This window comes from Colletotrichum truncatum (genome assembly GCF_014235925.2).
Source record: "Colletotrichum truncatum strain CMES1059 chromosome Unknown Contig_0002, whole genome shotgun sequence".
Lineage (NCBI taxonomy): Eukaryota > Fungi > Ascomycota > Sordariomycetes > Glomerellales > Glomerellaceae > Colletotrichum > Colletotrichum truncatum.
In genome coordinates this window covers 6310101-6333059 of record NW_027222399.1, presented here as the reverse complement: position 1 = coordinate 6333059, position 22959 = coordinate 6310101, and the positions used below count along the sequence as shown (strand labels likewise).

Genomic DNA, 22959 nt, shown 5'->3' with positions numbered 1-22959 from the left:
CCCCTCCTCTCGGTCCACAGATCCGGACACCGCACAACCTCAAACTCGGCTCAACCCGGTCCAAAGACCCTCCGACCACGGCGGGGACTTCTTTGTTGTTCATCAACAACGTCCGCTCCTTCGAGTCCCCAACGTACATAGCATCCTTTACAATTTCAACGAGGGAAAAGGTTGATACCCGGGAGGTATCAATTTGTTGTGAGATTGCGACTGTGTATATTGCTCTTTCTTGCCTGTCCGCGGCATCCTTTTTTCATGATGACTTCTTTCAAATATGACCAGTTTGTCGCTTTCGGCTCGGATAGCGGTGAGTTTTGAATTTCTTATATCGAAGCAAATGTTTCGATGAATTCTGAGTTGCATGATTCCCGCGATTGAATCTCATCTCCGGCTCTCATGAGACATGAGGACATCTCACTCAGAAAAAATAAAATAAAAAAAAACACAATAATAAATGAATCCAAAAAACTAACAAACCCCAGCCGGCCTCGAACGCATCCTCCGCGGCCTACAAGCCCTAACGGCGATTCTCTCCGCCATCCCATCCCTCCTCACACTCATCGTCCTGGCCCCCGAGCCCATCCTCGAAGCGCTGGGTCCCGTCCGCGGACACCTGAACCTGACCCGCCGCTTCATCCGCTTCTTCTGGTTCCTCAACTCCTTCGGCACGTCGTACAACCTCTACTCCTCCATCTCGCACCCTTCACCTTCATCCACGCCGGGCAAGAAGAGTTCAGGCGTCGTCGGGGTGGAGACATGGCTCGAGATACTCAAATTCACGCTCCTGGGCCTGTACGGCGGCCTCGAGTCCGTCACGCTGCCTGACCTCCTCAACGTCCCGCAGATCGAGTTCTTCGGAGCTGAGCGGACCAAGGCTCTCAACGTCGAGGCGCAGCGGTTCTGGTTTCTCGCCCTGTTCTGCGGGATCGTGGGGAACCTCGTGCGCATGCTGAAGGCGTTTGCGTATGCGCCTGTTCCGCAGCATGGGGCCGGGTACGGCACGGGTGAAGGGCCCGAGAAGAAGAAGGATGGTGAGGGGGAGAAGTCTTCTGAAGAAACTGACGCCAGTGAGAAGAACGGCGCGGGGGAAGCTGGGGAGGAGAAGGAGAAGCCGGACTGGGAGGCCGAGCGCGCGCGGTTGAGGGCGATCGTCGTCAAGAGGCGCGAGGAGAGGAAGAGGTGGCGGGGCCAGGTCGCCGTCACGGTAAAGACCCTAGGCCGCAAGGTCATTTCCGACTCGCTAGACTGTCTGATTCCCGGTGTGATTCTGGGGTGGATTGATATTAGTCCCGGCGCGGTGGGCGTCGCCATGTTCATCACGACCTTGATGACGAGCAAGGATATCTGGGAACGCTGCGGCGCTGTCGTTGCGGCGAGGAGAGGTGGCATGTAGAGACTGGGGGAAAACACATAGACGGGATGGGAATGGTTTGAAATATCTTTACTGAATCCTTAAAGATAGAACTATAGACGAACGAACTTGGGTGTAACGCCCTGCGCGATGCCAATGATGAAAACTCATATCCTCGTACAACCGCCCGCTGAATCCACTTGCCCTCACTGCTGTCGATCAATTTTCCGGCGTTCATGATATGGTGGTTAAACGTTATGTATACAATAGGTCCCGAACTTCGTTCACATTGATTCATTCACGGAAAATGGTCCAAGATCAGCACGCCCCTTTGGGGGGCTCCTCGGGCGAACCTGTATTATCTCCACACAAGAACAGCCTCACGCGGCAACAGACATGGCAGGGTGCGCTCTGTCAGGGGTCTGCGGGAGACGGATGCGGTACTTGGGGGAAGCGATATCATCCTCCTCCTCTTCATCATAGGACACATGGATCTTGGCCCTCTTGAGAATAGTAAACTGCTGCGCGACCGCAATAATAATCTCAAGACCACTATTCCACACAGTCAGCATATACTACACCCCATAACATCCCCCCTCACCCCGAGACAACACGGGGGCAAAGAAGAAAGGAAAAAAAAAAAAAAAAGAGGGAATACTCACGTAAGGACACCCGCCAAAGCACTAACCGCCCTCGCCAAGGACTGCTGCCAAAACAAAGCCCAAGGGTCGGTTCCCGAGATCATGGCGAGAGTAAACATGAGCACGGCAAATAACAGGTCGGACGCGGTGTAAATCAAACCACTCCGGCTAAGTCTCTTGCCCGCATCGCCCGGGACCCAGCCGAGCAGCGCGTCGCCATCTCCGCCATCTTGGTTGTCGCGTCTCCGGCCCGCGAAGATGCACTTGACGCAGCCGAGGTCTAGGGTCAGATCCTTCTTTGGCTCACTCCTCCTCCGTCGATGGCTGCCTTGCATGAGCAGCGCAAAGGCCTGCCAGGATAGCTGGGCGAACATCAGGAATATGAAGAACCCGACGCCGGGGTTGTGATTCGTGTAGTCGCTGAAGAGCAGAACCACCAGCGCGATGGAGAAGCCTATGGCCAGGAGGCGGATTACGGCAACGGTGTTGACGATGAATTTGGCAACGACGCGCGGAGACGACCCGTCGTTAGACGAGATGGAGTGGTGAGACAGCGAGGCAGGGCGGTATACCCCCGGGTTCAGCGGCTTGGGTTGTGCCGCCGATGTGCTCTCGACGACCGGCGTGGCCGGGGCCGGGACCGGGGAGTAAGCAACGGGCGAGGTCATTGTTCTCAAAGTCCCCAGGAACTTTGTCGAGGAGAGCTCGTGGTATATGTCGAGTGTGGGTGGCGCGTCCTGGTAAGCTGGGCAGGGCTTTGCTTCTAACGAGACAAGCATCGAGAGAGGGCGTCACTTTGGGTCAACCGAGGAGGTCGACTTGATTTATACGATTGCTCACCCCCATTTCACGGAACAGGCTTGTTTCGTGAAGAGGGAGAAAAAAGTCGTGGTAAAACAGTAACAGTCCAGTCCACCCCCTCCCGTTGGAGCAATAGGGGGGGGTACCCTACGCCGCTTCGCCCAGTCCAATCCATTCAACACCCACCCCCCTCCCTCTCCAAAAGCTGAACCATAACAACCCACTTCCCTTTCCGGATTGACTGCTTCACTATGCCGTCTCCTACCTCAACTCCCTGCCGAAACATGGAGACTGAGAGCCACGGATGCGCCCGGCTACGGTATGCCAAAAATCGTTTAGAGGTGTTGGCCGTCCAGTGATGTTGTGCGGAATCTCGGTGCCTGGAGGATATCACCCCTGATCCAGATTGAAACCCCTGTCGCGACTAGCATGGATGGTCATTGGCTTGTTGGTGCGGTGCGGAGACTGGCGGCGGCGCGGCGCATCCCCCTCGTCTTTTCTGTTTGCGGGGATTGAGAGCACGTCGCTATGGGAGATGGTGGAAGCGAGTGGTGTGGTTGACAGCAAACAATTAGGTTTTTGCATCATGATGTGTGTAAAGTGATCGACGGCCAAAGTTCCATCATCTTGTGCTCCGCCTTGTCCGTGGGCGTTGCGGAAACGTTTAAGAACGTTCGCGTCCGTTGCTGCTCAGCCTCGTTGAAAGTCATCTGTAACTCCCAAAGGAATCAATACTGTAGATTGTAAAGGCTGAATATGTGAAGATCTAGAGATCCCCCCGGACATTCGTAAGACTTGATATCATCAGAAATGTAGACATTACTGCTTCCAAGCAGCAGAGATGAAAACTAGAACCAAGTTTCGCTTCTATATCCTCGCATTCTTCACGGCTTGAACATGAAGAAAAAAAAAAAAACAGCTCCTAATCCCGAAACATAATATCCACCTAAACAGAAGTACATCGCTCCAGTGGATGTCATCAAGCTTGCTTCGAAAATCGCCGAGTGGTATCTTTGCTCATGCTGTCCCAAATCATCTCGTCATAACCAAACAATTGCTGCCATCTACTCTGCGCCAACACCTCTTCGTCCAACCTCGCGGACGGCTTCTGCCGATAGTTATGCACGTTTCAGGGCAATTAATGCTGCTGCCTGGCCCCAAAAGTTTTCGGGTGCTTCGATACGACCAGAGCTGACGCAAGCATTGCATTGCTGTCCGCTGCTCACTTCTTCAACACGCACACGAACGGCTCCTCGCCGCCTATGAGCGTCGACCGGTTACCCGGTAGCTCCCAGTCTCGACCGAAACTTTCCAACCGTCGTTGATCAGGGCGGCGATAACACCCTGTCTCAGTCTCGAGACTCCTCCGGCACTGTGGAGGCCCCGGCCCGTAACAATCGTGAAGCCTTCTTGCGCCTTCCTCGAGCGATACTCGCCTAGGTTGTTCCACCAGTCCCAGGTGCGTTCTCTTGCAATACGAACACCGTCTGCCACTTGTATGCCGTGGAGATCGATTGCGTTCCTGTTGCTAGTGCTAGCCACCTGTATGTCAGCAGCTTCACTCTTGGCCTTTGCAAAGCTGCGTGCCTCTTCGCGGCCACGCTCAGCAAAGAATCCTGCTGCCTGTCTGTACAAGTGCCCTTTCTTGTATACTTGACCAGCTGTACTAAACGAATGAGTGCTAGCTTCGCGATAGACACCAGCAGTATCCATGGCTTGTTTGTAAGTGCGTGGTGCCAAGGTGGGGCTGTTGATAGACCTGCCAGTAGGGTTGACTGACATCTTCGGTGACGCCGCCCTCTGCCAGCTTTCAGAGGAGCCATCTACCTCTTCGTTTGCCAATGGAGCGAGTCTGTAGTCGATGTCGAGCCTCCTAGCTGGCAACTTGCCAAAGTAGCGGTTGAGCAAGGCGGCGACTTCTTCGGTCCAGTGGTGGTCACCCGCAGTAACTTCAACTAAGGGAGACAAGAGCTCTTCGGGTACGTGCCGATACTGCTTCTTCAATTCCTGTACATGCTGCTTCCCATGGTCGCCACCGCTGGCCTCGACCACGACGCCTTGCTTAATGTAGCGTTCCAAAAACTCGACAATGGTGCGTTCCACAGATCCCCTGAGGGAGTCAAAGACGTCAGATACTTCATCAAACGGCAAGGCAAGCTTTTCTACAATGAAGAGGATCTTCTCGGTTCCTGCATTGCATCAGCTTGCTGGTCGGAGGGTCAAGGTCGCCAAGCAACCACTTACTCTCGTGGTCTTCGATCCCACCAGAGCCTTCATGAACGCTACTTGAGCTTGAGGACAAGGCGGTGGACAGATCTTTCCTTTTCTTTCCTTTGCCCTTCTTCTTGCCGGATGTCTTTGATAGATGCTCCGGCTGGAAGAAGCCATCGACACCCTTTGGCCTTTCGCCGATGGACTCGAGATATTGTAGGTTCAGCAGGGTCTCCAGAGCCACTTGAAAATCACCCTGGGCTTTCTTAAGAGCAAAGCTGATGTCATGAGATTTCAAGTCCGAAAACATGGCCTGGAGCTGAGATAGCTTCTCCTGGTCCGAATCACCATCAAAAGTCTTGATGCGCGGAACATCATACTCAGGTTCCTCTGGGGGCGGGGGACTCGTGAACCTGGTCCCTGAGGAATCGGAATCCCTCAGGTGAAAGCCATCAGATACGTTGGTCGAGCTGTCCTTCGCATCGGAGGCAACGTCGTTGGAGCCAACGACATCAGGAACGCCGCTGGCATTGAAGCCAGTTGCTTCCTCAGCCAGGACATTCTGAGCAAGGCTGTGCAGGGTGCCCTTGACAGTGTCAAGTTGGGCAGCATCATCCAGGTTGACTTCACTGGCGATGGCGATAACGAGTGTGGAGTCCAAGAGAGGAAACTCGCCCTGGAATGTTGTTAGTCATGCTACAAGGTTCGACTGTTTCCAGTTGGAGTGGGATGGTGTCATTTGCGACACGACCATCGGAACGCGCCCAGCAAGCCAAGAAAGCAAATACTCACCAATAAGTCTTCAAGTTTCGAAGATGCCATTGGTCAGAATCAGGTTTCAGGGTTCGAGGTATTGTCGTGAGATAAACCAGAGGGGCACACTAGTCATGCTGCAAAGAAGAAGAAAATTGCCAGAGATGTTTCGCTGATGGGTCTGGTCGCAACTACAACCAGGGTTGAGGCCGGTCAAAGTCAATAAGAGACGGCCAAGATGACGATGTATAAACGTGGCAAGGCTGAAAAAGCACTGATGAACGTATAGTGCACGCAGAACTTTGCTTTGCGGATCAAGCACCTGGAGACAAGTGTCGATGTGGTGATAGTGATGCGATCGTGAATGACGCACTGCGGGGCTTTTCTTTTTTTTCTTCGTCTCTCTGCTGGACAGAAGAGGGGTCGAAAATAGAGAAATCTATGGTACTAAAACAACCAGAGTTGTGCTCTAGGGAAAGGTTGATGAATCATGGGCGGTCGTTGAAGTCGGTATGCATATTCCAGAATCCTGAATTATGCTTATGAAGGAACAAAAAAAAAAAAAGTCAATGACTCTGATGGTTCCAGAAGGATGGGTCATACGCCGTCACTCGTGTCACAGTTGGTCGCCGCCCTAAAAAGACCAAAGGGAAAAAAGACGTTACGGTGTTCAAACAGAGACAGAGAGACAGGAGGAAAGCCCAGTGGCTGAGGTCATCGGTGGCACGTGCATGAAGATTGAATCGGGTGATCTGTGGCTGAATTATGGCTGGTGTAACAGAGTCAAAGTGGGGTTCCTTTCTGTTGTGGCGTTGTGGCTGCCGAAACATTTCTATCCAATTACCGAGCCGCGAATATCCTTCGACAGCGACACCTTCTCGGAGCAAATGTATTGTCCACGTACCGCGGTACGACGTCAGAGTCTCCACTTTTATGGGACTTCTCTAGCGTCCGCGGGTTCCCTTTCCGGAGACGCATTGTGAGGTGTCTCTTTCCTTCACTGCCGCTCCGGTTAAGCCTGCATAATGAATGTACCTAATCAGTACGTACACCATTATACCATATACCCAGCTACCAAGGTCTAGACTGACTATTGGATCAGTGGCATTCCCAAAAAAAAAAAAAAAACAAATGCAGAAATGGGTATGACTAGGACACCGATCCAAACAGTCCCCATCACCGGCGATCAGGCTCTATTTCTAGGTATACTTACGGCAGGGAAGTCCCCATCACAATGCCGTACGCTAGCGCCTACTTGGTCCGCTGCCAATGCGATGCGATGCTCCATGCTCGTTTCACTGCCCACCGGGGCGACAAAGACACCTCTCACAGCGCCTCCCACGTCTCTATTGTCCCTCTTACGACGTGGTAGGTCCGATCTTTTGACCTGCAGGAAGCCAAGTCACCGGATGTAAAGACAATAAAAAAACCTGCTGCGAGATGATGGGGCGGGAGTCCACGCCGGCGAGACATTGCCTATAGCTAGCATTCGTCAGCGGGAAAGCCAAACTCGAACAAGCTCATTATCTCCTCCGCCAGACCATCTCACCTTAACTCCATCCCCCTTGCATGAGTTGAGTACATAATCGTCCTAATACGGATAGAGGCTCAGTGGCTCACTCATTCCCATCCAACCCCGGAGGCTATTACTACGAAGTAGGGACAGGATAAGGCAAGGCTGCATGTGCAAGAACAGGGATGAACCGACACGGCCGGCCGAGGATCCCGACGACAACCATCAAAACCCCAGAACTGACGCGGCCAGATCTTCTCATCCGTTGTCCCATCTTTCAGAATCAGGCTGTGTTTTAACCTCGCTTTTAGAGAGGTCGCATGTTCAACAGACTCTCTTTAGCAATATCTGCTGGCCGAACCGACCGACGAACTGAACACCAGGCTGGAGCCAACCTTATTCCACCGCTCTTCAACCTCTCTCTTCTCTCCCATCTGGCCACCCCATTACGTTCAGGTCTCTAGAATTCAGACGGACCTCGCCCGTTTGATAGACTCCTCTCTACTCGCCCCTCGTTGATTCGTGGCGAGCATCACACGGCCTGGGCGCAGGCCTGCTGCATGGTTGAGCCTGGTGTCCTCATACGAGGGAGGTCCCGGCGTCTGCATCCCAGCGCGAGACGCATCAACCTTAGTTTTTTTTTTTTTTTTTTTTTTTCCTTTTATTCCCTCCTCCCGACCCAAGCTCGACGCAAGAGCTTGACTAGGTATATAACCTTGTCTCAGTCGCCCGCCCTACCCTCCTTGCTCTGGCCTCAGCCTTGAGCCTTTCAACAAGTTAGAGAACATGCCGTCGACGACGGCATCTGCGCGCCTTGAAGCCGACCTCGAAACCCAACATTTACCTGAAAACGGGACCCGAACCGGATTCGAGCCACCGTCGAACCCCGTCCATCGACGGTCCGTCATGAGCTCTGAAACTCGAAAGAAATTCATTAACTACCCTGTTCCACAGGCTGGGTAAGCCGCTCCCTTTCGTTTCGTTTCGTCTTATTAAACTTCCACGCCTCTTGACCAGGCGTTCGTCCACGATGCACACGCCCACTGTTCATGAATCTTGCAATGCGTTAAGCTGACAAACTCTCATAGACCACCAATTCCCTACAAGAATGATCGGCGAAACAATCCGCCTCTTAAGGGCTGGGTTCTGGTGATAGCGGCATGGCTGTGAGTTCTTTTTGACAATTCAACCAGCTTATCAATCCACTAATTTTTGGCAGCATGGAATGTTTCTGGTTCCTCCGCTGCTTCATCTGGAGCAATGCAGGCTTCGGCAGCGTACGCAAGATCCGCAAGCACATCGAGGACGCCGAGCCTCGCTACGACCCAACCGTTCTTCCCTTCCCTGTGGATGAAGCCAAGGACCCGGCCGTCCTTCACCGCGAGAGCGCTGTTAAATCGAAGCCTCGCCCTTTCAAATACTACTCCGTCGCCGACTACCATGCCATGTACCTGTCCGGTGAGGTCACGCCTTTGGCCGTGGCCCGCGCCATCCTACCCCTGATCCGCCGCGATACCTCTCCGCCGGGTGAGCACTCCATCGCCTGGTTCGACACAAAAGTCTCGATGGTCCTGGCAGCTGCCGAGGCGTCTACGCGGCGGTACAAGGAGGGACGTCCATTGGGGCCCCTCGATGGTGTGCCGACTGCCGTTAAGGACGAGTACGAGATGGACGGCTACCGGACCTGCCTCGGATCGAGGAACGACTACACCACCGTGACAGAACCGGGGCAATCCATCAACAGCTGGTGCGTGAAGAAGCTCGAAGAGGCAGGCGCCGTCATCCTAGGCAAGCTCTCTATGCACGAATTCGGACTAGGTAAGCTTCCAGTACACAAACATTGCATTATCAAAATTAACAACGCAGACACAACCGGAAACAACCCCATTTACGGAACACCCCGCAACCCCTACAACCGTGGCTACTACACCGGTGGCTCCTCCTCAGGCGCGGGTTACGCCGTCGCCGCCGGTCTCGTGCCCATGGCTCTCGGTAGCGACGGCGGTGGCAGCATCCGCATCCCCTCGTCTCTCTGCGGCGTCTACGGCCTAAAACCTACCCACGGCCGCATCTCCTTCCACCCGTGCCCGAACCACAGCAACAGCTGCGCTGTCAACGGCCCCATTGCCGCAGATATCGAATCCCTTGCGACCTGCTTCGAGACCATTGGCGCGCCGCACCCGGACTCCAGCTTCATCCAGGCCTCCCCGTTCCTCCTCTCTCCCAGCGAGAAGCGCGGCAAGATTTTGGGCATCCCGGAAGCATGGTTCGCTCAGGCCGACCCCGCCATCCAGCGCATGTGCCGCTCCATGATTGCCCGTCTGGTTACAAACCACGGCTACACCACGGTCCCCATCGACATCCCTTTCCTTGTGGAAGGCCAGTCGGCGCACGCAATGACGGTACTTACGGATGCCGCGGCACTTCTCCCGGAAACGAAGAACCTCACCCCCGGCAACCGCATTCTCCTGGCGATCGGTCGCGTCACGTCAGCCGTGGACTATCTCCTCGCGCAGAAGCTCCGCGGCCTGCTCATGCAGCACCTCGCACACCTCTGGCGCGCCTACCCGGGCATGATTATCGTAACCCCCACGACATCCTGCGCCGGGTGGCCCATCATGTCTGAGGGCGAACTTTCGCACGGCGTAAGCGACGGCGACAGGACCATTCGCTCAATGGAGTATGTCTGGATGGGCAATTTCTGCGGTCTCCCTGGCGTCACAGTCCCCGCAGGCTACGTCGTACCGCATGACCAGCCCGGCGGTGGAACCGAAGCCGGGCCCGACACGGTGGGCAAGATCCCCATTGGGTTGATGGGCATGGGCGAGTGGACGGACGAGCACAGCCTCCTCGAGTTCGGTCTGGACGCAGAGGAGGCGTTTGCGAAGGAGCGCTGCAGACCGCCGATTTGGGTCGACGTCATCCAGCGGGCCAAGGACGAGATGGCGAAGGGCGGGGAGGCTGTGTTGATAGACATTTAGAAGCTTGTTTTTTAGTGTCTTTTTTTGTGGTCGATTTCTGAGATATCCATATCCAAACATCCTTTTTCCCTGTCGCATTATGCGGAGCTTTCTCATGCTTGTGTGTCTACGTGTGCAGTGTAAAGGAAACGGCCCACTTGGACCCCTTTTTGAGGGGGCGATTCGTTGTCAATTTCCAGCAAGGATGGTCCCTTGCGATGTTTTTTTTTTTTTTTTGCTTGCTTGTTTGCTGGGCGGCGCCACGCTCCCTGCGCAGATCAATGCATTAAGCAACGTGAGGAAACTGGCGGGGAGGGGTAAACTGGCCAGGCGGCATGACTTTTTTTCTTTTCGTTGGCTAGGCCGGGGGAGCTGGATGCGGTGGGCATGGACACAGCTCGGGCACGCCGTGGGATCCGGGGCATCTTGATTATTGGCTTTTTGGCGGAAGGATAAAAAAGTATGTCGGTCTGATATATGAATGGCGTGAGATGTGCAGAGAACTTTGTTGAAGCCGGGCTGGTGCTCCTCCGTGCTTGCGCGCCGAGTGGTTGGGGGGGAGGGAGGACAGATGGGATGTTGTCCGGGCCCGGTCATGCATCGACTGACCGTGCTGTTGAGGGAGAGGGGGTTTCGGGGCACGGGCGGCGGGGGTTTGATGGGGGAAGATGTGACGGTGACCATGTGAAAGCGATTATGCGATGGTTTGGGATTTTGAGAAATGCAATGCCGTGATGTTTTTGCGGGTATCTCGGCTTCGACGGGTTGTGTCCGGGTGGTAAGAGTTCGTGCATGAGGCCAGCTTCGCTTTGTTAAGCTGATGTTGGTAGTGCTGGATGGATGTGATTTTTCGCTTTTTCAAGGAGGAGTACTTCGCGAGGTCTTCAAGATGTATTCTATGATGGTTGGCATAGGCGCAGGGTCATCGTATGTTTGCTACTGTCGGCGCGGTGTCCGCTCTTGCCCCACTTGTTGATCGGGGCCGGGACCGGGGCGGGACCGGGGGAGGCGGCTTGGCTTGTTATTTGGGGACAGAATACCACGGTGCCATATACCACATATCATTGATTTGGTTCGCGTGAGATATGTGAGTTTATTATCATGTATGGATTATTCTACCCTTGGCCATCATCATTCTTCAAGATGATATTTTTATCGTCATTTTTGTAACTTTCGTTAAAATAAACGCTTCAAGTTGAAGTAACATTTTTGTTCTTCCAACAAAACCCTAAGAAGTCGATTACACCAGCTAGCAGACCCATTCTGAGCCGACAGAGCCATTTAATTGTGTGCTGTTCTACGACGGCTGCACTCTTCAGTCATCGACACGTCAGTTGGCTGTCATCGGAGTAGATTCTACGGTTGATGGAGTCCAGCTAAAATAGCCGAGACGCACAAGGGCCGAAGAGTGCTCAACTCCGCTTTGCCCGAGGCTGTGAATATGCAGATGTACACAGATGGCAACTCTGCCGCAGATATTGCGGTTCTCTCGAGCCTCTCTGCTAAACACTGTAGATGTTCCTGTAGTCAATCATGGTCGCGGAAGATGACTGCAACCAAGAGGTTTCTGTATCGTAGACAACGGCCAGATCATGGCTGACAGCTGGCTGCTGCCATTCCGGGCTGTAATGTATTAGAAACAACTGACTGCTGTCTCATAATACACCTGTATGCTACGTCACATATAAAGCCAGTCAACAATTCATGGCAGCTATGTCTGGTCTTATACACACTACGCCGCCTTACTACCATCCACAATGACATGATACTTGGCAACTATTCGCCAGGCATATCGCCGGCACAAGACCTCACCGGCTCCTGCTTACCCATCTTGATCAACGAGCGAATAAGACCCGCCTCACCAGCAGATGCCAAGTCCAGCCCCAAGCCACCACTGCTCTCGGCCCTGGCACGAGTCTGACGTACTAATGACCTCGCGGCGTAAATTCTGCACAGGTGGAAGCGCAGGGCCTAGCGAGCTGCAAATGCACCAGCAGGAGACAATGGCAGCGACAGAAAACGGGCATCCCCGGCCAATCAGGACCCGGGCCGTTTCCAGACAGGGCAGAAGATGATCCAGCGGCATGCGAGCAGGATCGGGATGGGACGGGAAGAAGGAATGCTTTTTTATTTTTATTTTATTTTCTCTCTTTCTTGTTATCTGTCTGTCTTTTGGGGGGCGTCGCATGCGGGATATAATGGGACACAAGACAGGTGGTTAATTTACAGAAGTGGTTGTTGAATAGGCATACATCCCGAGATCCAGGTCGAGTCTGCGACGTCCCAACAAAATGCAAAGTAAGAGGTAACGGTTGAGAATGAGGGGTAAAGGTACGGAGTGGTTTAGTGGTGCTAGTAGTGCTAGGAGTTTGGTTTTGGCTTCTCCAATTCGTCTCGTCTCTTCCTTGATGTGCTTGATGTGCTGCAGCTGCAGATGTTTCGCCATACTAGTAGACGTGGTTATACGGGGGGGTGTTCCTCTCGTCCGATGTGGCAATGGCGTTGGAAGTTGGCGTTCATCACCCCGGACTTGGCTGGACTGGGTTGAGCTGAGTTGAGCTAGGGGAAGCTTTCTCCGGATTGTTCATGAATCATTTTTATTTTTATTTTTAATATTTTTACTCTCATTTTGGCTTTAGTTTATGAATCCCTTTCAATTTTATGTATTAGTGTACGTAGGTGGCTTCCCCGCATTGTCCAATGTTGATGGGACGATCCGGGGATGGTTCTTCAACCACCAGTTTTGAGTGTGTGAGTGTGTGGCTCAATGGATCTCGACTCGGCATTGTTTATTGTTTTGTCCCTGAGCGGTGTATGAATGAAGAATACACATAGTAAAAGAAATAGTCATAAAAAAAGAAATGAGAAAATACCTGTAAAAACACGCGAGGTCTTGTCTCAGAAAGGGAACCAAACGGAAATACAGCGAAGAGACAAGAAACTCACAGCCACCCCCATTAGCAGCAAGTCGACGGTTAGAGAAAGAGGGGCGTCTGGGGGGGTAGTAGGCCTCCCCCTCCAGCAGCCCTCCAGCAGCCCTCCAGCAGCCCTCCAGCAGCCCTCCAGCAGGGGTAGCAAAGGGGGGCCTTTCTCCAGTGTGGAATATATAGCGGGCTTTTACTGTCTACCTAGCCAATTGGGCTTCAGGGGGACCTCGCCCAATTTGATCGGCGCATTCCCTGGGTCTTGATCGCTAGAAGGCCACATCCCTCCCCGAAATTTGGGGAAACCTGCCTTTTTGTCAGTCTTTCTTTTTTTTATTTTTTCCCCATCACCTCTCTTCCGTCTTTCTCCTGTTATACTTGGGGTCTGTCGCAAAAAATACAACGACAGCACCATCAGTCGGCTTTCTTTCTGCCGCATCCTACGACTACTTCTCCTCCTTAACAGGCTCTCGCCGCCGCCATCGTCTTTCGTTCGTTCTTCTTCCCGCCGTCTTTCCATCTACGAACCCGGCCGGCTCCAAGTCAAACTTATCCCGCTTTGCTGTCAGAAGCTATCCGAAGGTTCCCGCACCACCGAGAATGAGAGCCTAAAGGAGTGGCGCAATTCTTGGACCGAATCATTCGGCGCAACGAGGGCACTATCGCACCACTTCTCTCTCCTTCTTTGGCATACCTACATACCTACATACCATACATATACACACAGACGTCTACCATATCGCCGGCCATGCCCGATCACGCCGGCACGGCCGCTGCGGCGCCGCCCCAGCACCAGTCGAACCCCACCCCGCCAAAGGAGCTCTATCCCATGGTCAACTGGAAGTATGATCTCTTCCTTTGGGTTTTGGGTGTTCTCGTCGACCTCTTCTTCCGCGAAGTCCATCCCCGCGGCTCCTGGAAGGTCCCCAAAACTGGCCCCGTCCTCTTCGTCGCCGCACCTCACGCCAACCAGGTTCGTATCTCCATCCCTTGTCTTTCTGCCCCAGTTTTTTTTATCCTCAATCACATGCTAACTCATTTTCGCTTCCCCCAGTTCGTCGATGCTCTGATCCTACAGCGCACCCTCCGCCACGAAGCCGGTCGCCGAGTTTCCCTGCTTATCGCCCAGAAGTCTGTCCATGGATTCATCGGCTGGGGTTCGCGCCAAGTCGGCTCTGTTCCCGTCGGCCGCGCCCAGGATGCCGCCAAGCCCGGCTCCGGTGTCATCTACCTCCCCGACCCCATCAACGACCCTACACTGATCCGTGGTGTCGGCACCAAGTTCGGCCAGGGCGAGGGTGAGGTTAGTGGTATGCTGTTCCTGCCGTCTGTCAAGAAGCAGACCGGCGCCAGCGTCGACATTGCTCAGATTATTGGTCCCGAGGAAATCCGCATCAAGCGTCCTTTCAAGGGCAAGGTCCCGCTGGAGCAGCTGACCGGCCGCGACGACATTGACGAGAATGGAAACTTCACCAACAAGAACATCAAGGGTCGCAAGGAGGGCTTCCAGGGAACCAAGTACAAGCTCGCCCCCCACATTGACCAGACCAAGGTGTACGAGGCCGTCTTCGACCGTCTTAGGTCAGGAGGCTGTGTCGGCATCTTCCCCGAGGGTGGTAGCCACGACCGAACCGAGCTTCTCCCCCTCAAGGCTGGTGTTGCTATTATGGCTCTCGGTGCCCTCGCTGAGTCTCCTGATTGTGGTCTCAAGATTGTGCCCGTTGGCATGAACTACTTCCACGCGCACAAGTTCCGTAGCCGCGCCGTCGTCGAATTCGGCCCGCCGTTCGAGGTCCCCCCGCACCTGGTCGAGATGTACAAGAACAATCAGAGAAGAGAGGCCATCGGCCAGCTCCTCGACACCGTCTACCAGGCATTGAGCTCCGTAACCGTTTCCACCCCCGACTACGACACCCTTATGATGCTCCAGGCCGCCCGACGCCTCTACAACCCTACCGGAAAGAAGCTGCCGCTGCCTGTTGTTGTCGAGCTCAACCGAAGGCTGGCCATGGGATACGAGCGCTACAAGGACGACGCGCGCATTGTCGACGTCATCAAGGCCGTCAAGGAGTACAACAAGCAGCTGCGCTACGTCAACCTCCGCGACCACCAGGTCCAGTACGCAAAGATGTCTATCCCCAAGGTCATTTTCACGCTGCTCTACCGTGTCGCAAAGCTTTTGGTCCTCCTTATCGGTGTCCTCCCGGGACTCATCCTCTTCGCCCCCGTCTTCATCGCCTCCAAGGCCATCAGCATCCGAAAGGCGCGTCAGGCCCTGGCTGCTTCGACCGTCAAGATCCAGGGACGCGACGTCATGGCTACGTGGAAGCTTCTCGTTGCCATCTTCGTCGCGCCGACACTGTACCATTTTTACTCGGCCATTGTCACGTACAAGGTCTGGAAGGACCACCTCTGGGGCTACGTTCCCGAGTGGGTGCCATGGTGGTCGACTTACCTCGTCATGTGGCCTCTGATGGTGGGTATCACTTTCGCTGCCCTTAGGTTCGGCGAGGTCGGTATGGACATCTTCAAGTCCCTGAGACCTCTGGTGTTGTGCCTGAACCCCGCATCCAGCTACAACATCCAGCAGCTCCGTGCGAAGCGGGCGGAGCTCAGCGTCCAGGTCACGGAGCTCATTAACACCCTCGGACCCGAGATGTTCCCCGACTTTGAGAAGACGAGACTGGTGGCCGACGCGTACAAGGGCGATGGCTACTCCCGGCCGCGTACGCCTCCCGCCCGCCGGGACAGCGACGCATCCAGCGCGTACGAGGCGGCGACGCCGCCGTCCATCTCCAGGCGGGCAACGACACAGTCCAGCCGGGGTCTCCCTCGCAACGAGTCTTACAGCAACATTGGTGGCGTGGGCATCTTCTCCACGCGGCCGCCTTCCCGATCCAGGAGTCGGAGCAGCAGCAGCGGAGGCGGGCTCAACTCGGGCGGCTTCCCGATCAGCGGGTTCACTACACTGGACTCTGCGGGCGGGTTTGACGAGGCGAGCAGAAAGATTCGCGAAGCCATGAAGCTGCGCCGGCGGAAGAGCGGCGACCACAGAATGGAGCTGGGGGCGGACGAGAGCGAGGAGGAGGAGTACAACGAGGCACGCAAGAAGAACACATGAGGTTACCTTTGACATATACCATTTGAGTTTGAAAGGGGAGGTGTAGTAGCGGAAGAAGAGGGTGCGATTAATACTAAAAAGGTGGCCGACATGATTGGGTCGGTGAGTGACAGAGTTAAATGTATAGACAGCGACGGTACGGTATGGATTCCCATTTTTCTGCTGTCAAAAATGAGCACGAGTTGAATATCCAAGCTTGTTCGTGTTAGAGCTTTAATACGGAGTAATTGATGTGAATAAACAGAGCTTTCCACAGTTTAGTGTTTAGCACCAATGGCATGTCTCGTGGATAGATGACAATGAGAATGGTAATAAGACTAAAGTGCCCATGGAGGATGACCAGGGATGACCACAACTCCAACGAAAGCTGGGATTCCGATTCCGGTTCCGATTCCGTGACAATGCAACCGCCCGGCGATAAAGGAGCGCCGAGTATCTCCGCCGACGTTTAATGGTTCCAAAAGTTCCCTTGGGCCCACATACATTCTTCTTTACATATGTACAAGACATGGTAAAAGTGGCATTGGCTACTGTTGGGGGGGAGGGCCGCCTGGCGGTGACGCTATTTGAGACAAATCGCACGCGTGGCCCCCTCTACCGGCGCGGAACACCGGCATCTGCATTGGTAACACTTTTTGAATTGAATCCTTCGTGATCTTTACCACTTATTCCTGGATTTTCCTTTTTCTGTTTATCTGTTTATCAAAAGTCCGAGTCGGGACTCGGTGATACGAGGGGGACGCCGTCCATTAATAAGGAGCCGCGCGGGAGACTGACTAGCTGGAATTTGCGCCGCCCAACAAAAAAAGCCTTTACCAATTACTGCACTTAGCATTACTGATTACTAGCCTAGGTAACCTTTACGGGTAGTAATTTGTGCGTGTGTGCGTGTTTGACCAGGTCATAAAAAAGCAAGACACAGCATTGGCTCGGCCCCCGGAGCCGTCGCAGCGCCGTGGCCCCTTCCCCAATCATTGCGCCGTCATTATCGCATTTCCCCCTCCACCCCACTTCCCGCCCATTTCGTTTCCGAACGGGGGGGTGTTTGTGGGCCGACCGCCTCGCCGGTTCCCCGATCTTTCTTTCTCCAGCCCTTTTTTTCCCCTGGCGCGGTTACACTAGAGTAGTGGTTGTCCCTTTTGGCCCTCCTTTTGTCCCTCCTTTTGCCCCTCACTTTGTCTGTACTTTGTCATATTACTCGCGGGGGATCTTTTGTTGTCTCTTGTTTTTTTTTTTCCCTCGTCATCTTTTCAACCCGCCCCCAAACGATTTCGTGGAGTGAAAACGGGCCAGACAAAAGATATGGCGTCCGCATTCAAATCCCTGCTCTCCGGCGCAAAGAAGCTCGCCCTCGGCGACAAGCCTGATCCGACGTCGCTTTTCCCAAAGACCGATCCCCAAGTTGACGGCGACGCCTGCGAGCACGACTGCGAGAGCTGTCACGTCAAGTACCCCAAGGGCTTCAAGATTGACGAGGACGATGAGTTGTATGGGCACATCAAGGCTTGGAGCACCCACGCGCTTGTCGCGACGGGGAAGAGCGATTGGGTCAGGGATGTAGCGGACGAGAAGGGGAGTGTCATGGAGGCTATTGGCAAGGCTGCGGCGCCTAGTAATGGGGTATGTTTTTGCTTCTTTCTGTTGCGAGAGAGAAATACTGACATGAACAGAAACTGATGCTATCTGCCTCAAACATCCCTACACCCAACCACTCCTCCGACTACTCAGAACCAACGACCGTCCTCCTCCTCCCGGCCTTCGTCATAATCGACCACGTCACCCCCAACCGCGTAAAGGGCCTCATAACCGAATTCGTCGACAAGTCTCCGACAAACACGTCCCCCCTCGCCCCCCTCGCTCTTCCGACCACCGTCCCCGAAGCCACAAACGGCGCAACAGACACCGTCGCGAGCATCCCCCCGCCAATGTCCCGCCGTCCGTGCCCCCACAGCGCGCTGATCCTGCTCTGCTCGCAAAAGACCCGCGACGCCCGCTGCGGCCAGTCCGCGCCTCTCCTGCGCAAGGAACTCGAGAGGCACCTCAGACCGCTCGGCCTCTTCCGCGACATGGACGATGAAAGGCCCGGCGGCGTGGGAATCTACTTTATTTCCCACGTCGGCGGTCACAAGTACAGCGCCAACGTGATGGTTTACCGCCGTCCGGACGCCTTTGGCCTGGACAACGTGGAGAGGGCAAAGGTCGACGAGGCGGACCTTAAGCCCAAGGCCAGGACGGCGCTCCCGGAGACGGAGGACGTGGGTGCTGCGCAGTGTATATGGCTTGCGCGCATCATGCCCGAGGACTGCGAGAATCTGGTGCGGTACACGATTTTGCAGGGTAAAGTTGTGAAGCCTGAGAAGCAGTTGAGAGGTGGGTTCGATCGTGCCAAGGGGTTGATGAGTTGGTAGTGGACTGTGGGGTTGAACGAATGTTGTCTTTTGGGGTGTAAAAAGGATCTGGGGGGGAACTATGGATGTTTGCGGTGAATTAGAGCCGTGGACGCTGGCGTTGGTGGATTAGATTTACTGGCATGGGAATCTAGATTGCCGGTGTAGATGGATACATAGGCAGATATGGATACAATGCATTATGGCGTCAGACAAAGAATAGAAAAGAATCTCTTTGTTCAATGTTCAAGCATGGACTTTTTCACTGTAGAATGGTGCTAATTAAGCCATGTATAAGCTAGTTAGCCGCCGCCAAGACCTTAGTAGAATCAGGGTCTTGATAACGTCCTTGTATTGTTGTAAATCATCCAAAAAGTCGTAAACCAAGACTGCTTGAGTGTCTTCGTCATCTTCCTCCGCCTCCGGTCTGGCGGCCCCACTTCTCCGGCCCGCCCCGCACCTCCAGAAATAATTAAAAAAAAAAAAAAAGGAAACTACCCCAAAATGCAGTGCAGGCGCGTTGCACGGCCGATAAGATAAGGTAAGCACACCAACGGGGAGGCGCTCCACCAGCGTCGCCCAGACGACGAAGCTAGGATAAACAATCCCCACGTAAACGACTCTCCCTCCCCCATAGTACCAACCACATGTTTAGCTCACCGACACGACCACCACCCATCCCCAAGTCCCTCCTCCTCCTTACCCTTTTTATGTATGTGTGTCTGTCTGTGTGTGTGGTGCCTCCTCGGAAACCTTTCTTATTGCATCGACAAAACAACAGAAATCTCGCTACGGGACGACGTCTGGCTTTGTGCCAATCTCGCTCCCACCCACCCTCAAATATCATCTCCCCCTGAAGCTGGCATCTTCTCTTTTTTACTTCCCCCTACTTCACTCTCCTCCCGACAATGGTTTGTGAGCAGAAAAGAGATACATAGCTAGCTGCTCGGGGCACGTTCTTCCATCCCATCTCTAAAGAAAAGCATCGGAGTTACGCCTTGTGTTTTATTTTATTTTGGTGTTTCCCCCCTCCCCACCCGTTTGTTATTCTGTTAGACCGGCAACCCCAGGGAAAGGGTTAGAGAAAAAAAAAGATTGGCCTAGCATTTCCGTCGGAGCATTGTTTTCCATACAAAACCGAACAAGCTGAACCCTGCCTCACCTCCCCGAACCAGTCCCCATTTCCACGACAATGGGCTCCGCTGCTCAAGGGGACAACAATGGAGGAGGAGGAGGAGGAGGAGGAGGAGGAGGAGTCGAGGGTGCACGTCGCCCCAGGTCGTCGGTCCTAAAGAGCTTCATCCACCGGCGTAACCAGTCCGAGGGCTCCGCGCTCTTCACCTCGCCGCCATCCGTCCAGATCACTACTACCACGACGACAACAACAACGACCTCCTCCTCTTCTTCTTCCCAGCACATCCAAGCAGCCTACGACCGCCTCGAGGGCAGGATGATGCCGCCGCCTCCCCCCTCCCCCCTCCGCACCGAAGGCTTCGGTGGCGCCCTCGGCGAGCTCAACCAAAATTCTCAACAGGACCCTGTGCTGCGGTCTCCCCGAAAGCTCCCAGACGACGACCGACGCGATCGATCACGCTCACCGACAAAATCCACCTTCAGCACCATGTCCCTCAAAAATATGGCCAAAGAGGCCCGCAAGTCCCGCGACGTGTCCCCCGAGAAGCCCAAGAAGACAAAGTCCAGCACGAACCTCGCCGGCTTCCTCTCGCGGCCCAAGTCGACCCTCTCCCTCCACAAGACCTCGTCAAAAGACAAGGAGGAGGAACAGAACCGCCGCATGGCCAAGGACAAGGAGAACCGTACGCCGCCGAGCTCGACGTCCAGCGCAGACATGTCTGCCAGTGCCGTTGGCGGACCTGCCCCTCCCATCTACGCCCAGTTCTGCAGCCAGGACCTAGGGAGCAACGGTCTGCGTGGGAAGGCATCATTTGATGCGGGCAGTGGACGGTACGGCAGCGAGGCTTCGTCAAACGACATGACTGCTGCCAAGAAGCAGCGACCCAAATCATATCATCCATCCTCCGCGATATCCAAGCACGAGTCCACGCAGGACTTACGCGGCGGTAGACCGCCTCCGGCTGGACGAGAGCCTTCCGCGTCCGAGAGGATCACTAGTAAAGTCCAGCGGCCGAAGCTCTTCACAGCCTTTTCTGCCATCGGGCCCCAGAAGACGACAAAATCCAAGCAGTCCATGGATCCGCTGGAGCGACGCATCGACCCCAAGGAAATCGACACCCATCTGGAGGCCATGCTCGACCGGCGCAACATCCCCGAGAACCAGCGCTACAAGATGAGGAACCTCGCTGACACGATCAAGATGGAGTTCATCCGGCAGGACTGGGCTGAGATGGCGGCGAAAGAACAGGCCGGTAACGACGGCGTCAACGAACCCACGTCCGCCGTCACCTTGGGCGGCTCCGACAAGGAGGAGAACGGCCAACAGTCGAAGCGCAGCAGAGGCAGGAGTTTCACGCTGTCGCGAAAGAAGGACCAGTCGTCAAACTCGCCGACGAAAAAGTCCAAGGGCGATTCGTCCTCGATCGGCCGCCACTTCAGGAGCAAGTCCACAGAGAGCGTGACCAGCGAGCGGCCGACGTCCTCGGGCTCCAATACGAGCATCGGTATTCTCGCCAAGATCAAGTTTGGCCAGGGGCCAGGCGATTACGTTTCCTACCTCCGCAAGGTGCAAAAGCCGGAACTCGTCGAGGTCGGGAAGCTTCACAAGCTACGTCTGCTGTTGCGAAACGAAACCGTTTCCTGGACCGAAGATTTCATCAAGCAGGGCGGCATGGAGGAGATTGTCGGACTGCTCAACCGCATTCTCGCGGTCGAGTGGAGGTGCGTTTGCCAGATGGCTGTTTGACCGAGTATGAGAACAATTTATACTGACTGTAAAAAACAGAGAGGAGCACGAAGATGCCCTGCTCCACGAGAACCTGCTTTGTCTAAAAGCCCTCTGCACTACCGCATTGGCACTACAATACTTACACTCTATACATACAGACCTCTTGCCGAAGCTCCTGCATATGCTCTTCGACCCGGAGAAGAAGGGTCCCAGCGAATTCACTACACGCAACATTGTCACATCAGTGCTATTTACATATATCGAGTCGGCACCGCCCGCAGAGCGCATCATCCGCGCCCAGACGGTGCTGCGGTACCTCCGCAACCCAGAGCCTAAGGAGGAGGACAGGCCGCTCGGCTTCGTGCTCGAGATGCGTAAGGACCGGCCCTACACGGTCTGGAACAAGGAGGTGGTCAGCGTCACCAAGGAGGTCTTTTGGATCTTTTTGCACCACCTCAACGTCATCGCCCTGCCGTCCGAGATGTCCACCAAGGGCGGCGCGCCGCTCGGCACCGTCACCAACGGCACCACGTTCGACCCGTACGCCTACATGACGCGGCACTTCCCCTCGGAGCGGCCCCCCGTTCCCGCTGCGCCCTACGTCGGCGGCGTCGAGTGGGACGCGACCAACTACCTCGCCTCCCACCTCGACCTCATGAACGCTATTATCGCGTGTACGCCCACCGCGGAACAACGCAACGCGCTGCGTCACGACCTGCGCATCTCTGGCTGGGAAAAGGTCCTCGGCGGCAGCCTCCGGCTCTGCAAGGAGAAGTTTTACGGCTGCGTCCACGAGGCACTCCGCTGCTGGGTCGCCGCAGCCACGGAAGACGGCTGGGACGCGCGAGACGTGCGCTACGGCCCGCCCCCTGAATCGCGGAGCACGAGTCCCGCCAAGAAGAGCCCCGCCAAGAAGCCCGCTGAGCCGGCGCCCCGGATCGAGATTCCCAAGTTGGACTTTGGTCTCGACCGACTGCCCGGCCGGACACCTGTCAAAGAGAGGGACGCCTGGCTGTCATAACACTGTCGTCCTTCTCAGCACTGGACACGCGGCACATTACTAACATGTCATCCTCAAGGAAGACCTACGAAACATCAAACTATTGTACATCAAATCAGAGAACAAAAATGAACCAGACAGATACGGAGCCACAGGGGAGAAAGGTACCACCTCCAGTGTCAGTAAAACCTCGAGATTGTTCGATGCAGGTTTAAACGGGCCCATGTCCCCTTCATCATCCATTCCTTTCCATGTCAGATGGGAGGGCACGAAATTGGAGATGAAAGTGAGGACAGCCCGAGACGCTGCGTTGTTTTTTTTTTTTTTTTTCCCGTTTTTCTTGCAGGTATTTGGGAGATTGGGGTGAGGGGAGTTAATAGTCTTATTGATTCGGCCGTGTTTCGCTTTTCTTCTTCTCTCTCCTTATTCGATTC

General features: G+C 54.7%; 7 protein-coding genes across 7 annotated transcripts; 5 read left to right on the top strand and 2 right to left on the bottom strand.

The window, feature by feature from the left end:
* Positions 1–255: 255 nt before the first annotated feature.
* CTRU02_204686 (uncharacterized protein) lies at positions 256–1393 on the top strand (the record flags this gene model as incomplete). The annotated part of the gene is made up of 2 exons (XM_036721164.1): positions 256–307; positions 483–1393. The coding sequence occupies 2 exons, from the start codon at positions 256–258 to the stop codon at positions 1391–1393; spliced, it is 963 nt and encodes a 320-aa protein (XP_036587148.1).
* Positions 1394–1731: 338 nt separating this feature from the next.
* CTRU02_204688 (uncharacterized protein) lies at positions 1732–2771 on the bottom strand (the record flags this gene model as incomplete). The annotated part of the gene is made up of 2 exons (XM_036721163.1): positions 1732–1903; positions 2014–2771. 2 exons carry the CDS (start codon positions 2769–2771, stop codon positions 1732–1734), a joined length of 930 nt encoding a protein of 309 aa, XP_036587147.1.
* A 1282-nt stretch (positions 2772–4053) lies between these two features.
* CTRU02_204687 (smr domain-containing protein) lies at positions 4054–5826 on the bottom strand (the record flags this gene model as incomplete). Its single annotated transcript, XM_036721162.1, has 3 exons — positions 4054–4982; positions 5038–5680; positions 5797–5826. The coding sequence occupies 3 exons, from the start codon at positions 5824–5826 to the stop codon at positions 4054–4056; spliced, it is 1602 nt and encodes a 533-aa protein (XP_036587146.1).
* Positions 5827–8056: 2230 nt separating this feature from the next.
* CTRU02_204685 (Fatty acid amide hydrolase 1) lies at positions 8057–10251 on the top strand (the record flags this gene model as incomplete). Its single annotated transcript, XM_036721161.1, has 4 exons — positions 8057–8229; positions 8359–8436; positions 8490–9088; positions 9137–10251. 4 exons carry the CDS (start codon positions 8057–8059, stop codon positions 10249–10251), a joined length of 1965 nt encoding a protein of 654 aa, XP_036587145.1.
* A 3651-nt stretch (positions 10252–13902) lies between these two features.
* CTRU02_204684 (glycerol-3-phosphate O-acyltransferase) lies at positions 13903–16275 on the top strand (the record flags this gene model as incomplete). Its single annotated transcript, XM_036721160.1, has 2 exons — positions 13903–14127; positions 14209–16275. 2 exons carry the CDS (start codon positions 13903–13905, stop codon positions 16273–16275), a joined length of 2292 nt encoding a protein of 763 aa, XP_036587144.1.
* A 1302-nt stretch (positions 16276–17577) lies between these two features.
* On the top strand, positions 17578–18683 carry CTRU02_204683 (sucrase ferredoxin domain containing protein; the record flags this gene model as incomplete). Its single annotated transcript, XM_036721159.1, has 2 exons — positions 17578–17895; positions 17946–18683. The coding sequence occupies 2 exons, from the start codon at positions 17578–17580 to the stop codon at positions 18681–18683; spliced, it is 1056 nt and encodes a 351-aa protein (XP_036587143.1).
* A 1171-nt stretch (positions 18684–19854) lies between these two features.
* On the top strand, positions 19855–22546 carry CTRU02_204682 (GTPase binding protein rid1; the record flags this gene model as incomplete). Its single annotated transcript, XM_036721157.2, has 2 exons — positions 19855–21518; positions 21583–22546. The coding sequence occupies 2 exons, from the start codon at positions 19855–19857 to the stop codon at positions 22544–22546; spliced, it is 2628 nt and encodes an 875-aa protein (XP_036587142.2).
* Between the last annotated feature and the right edge of the window lie 413 nt (positions 22547–22959).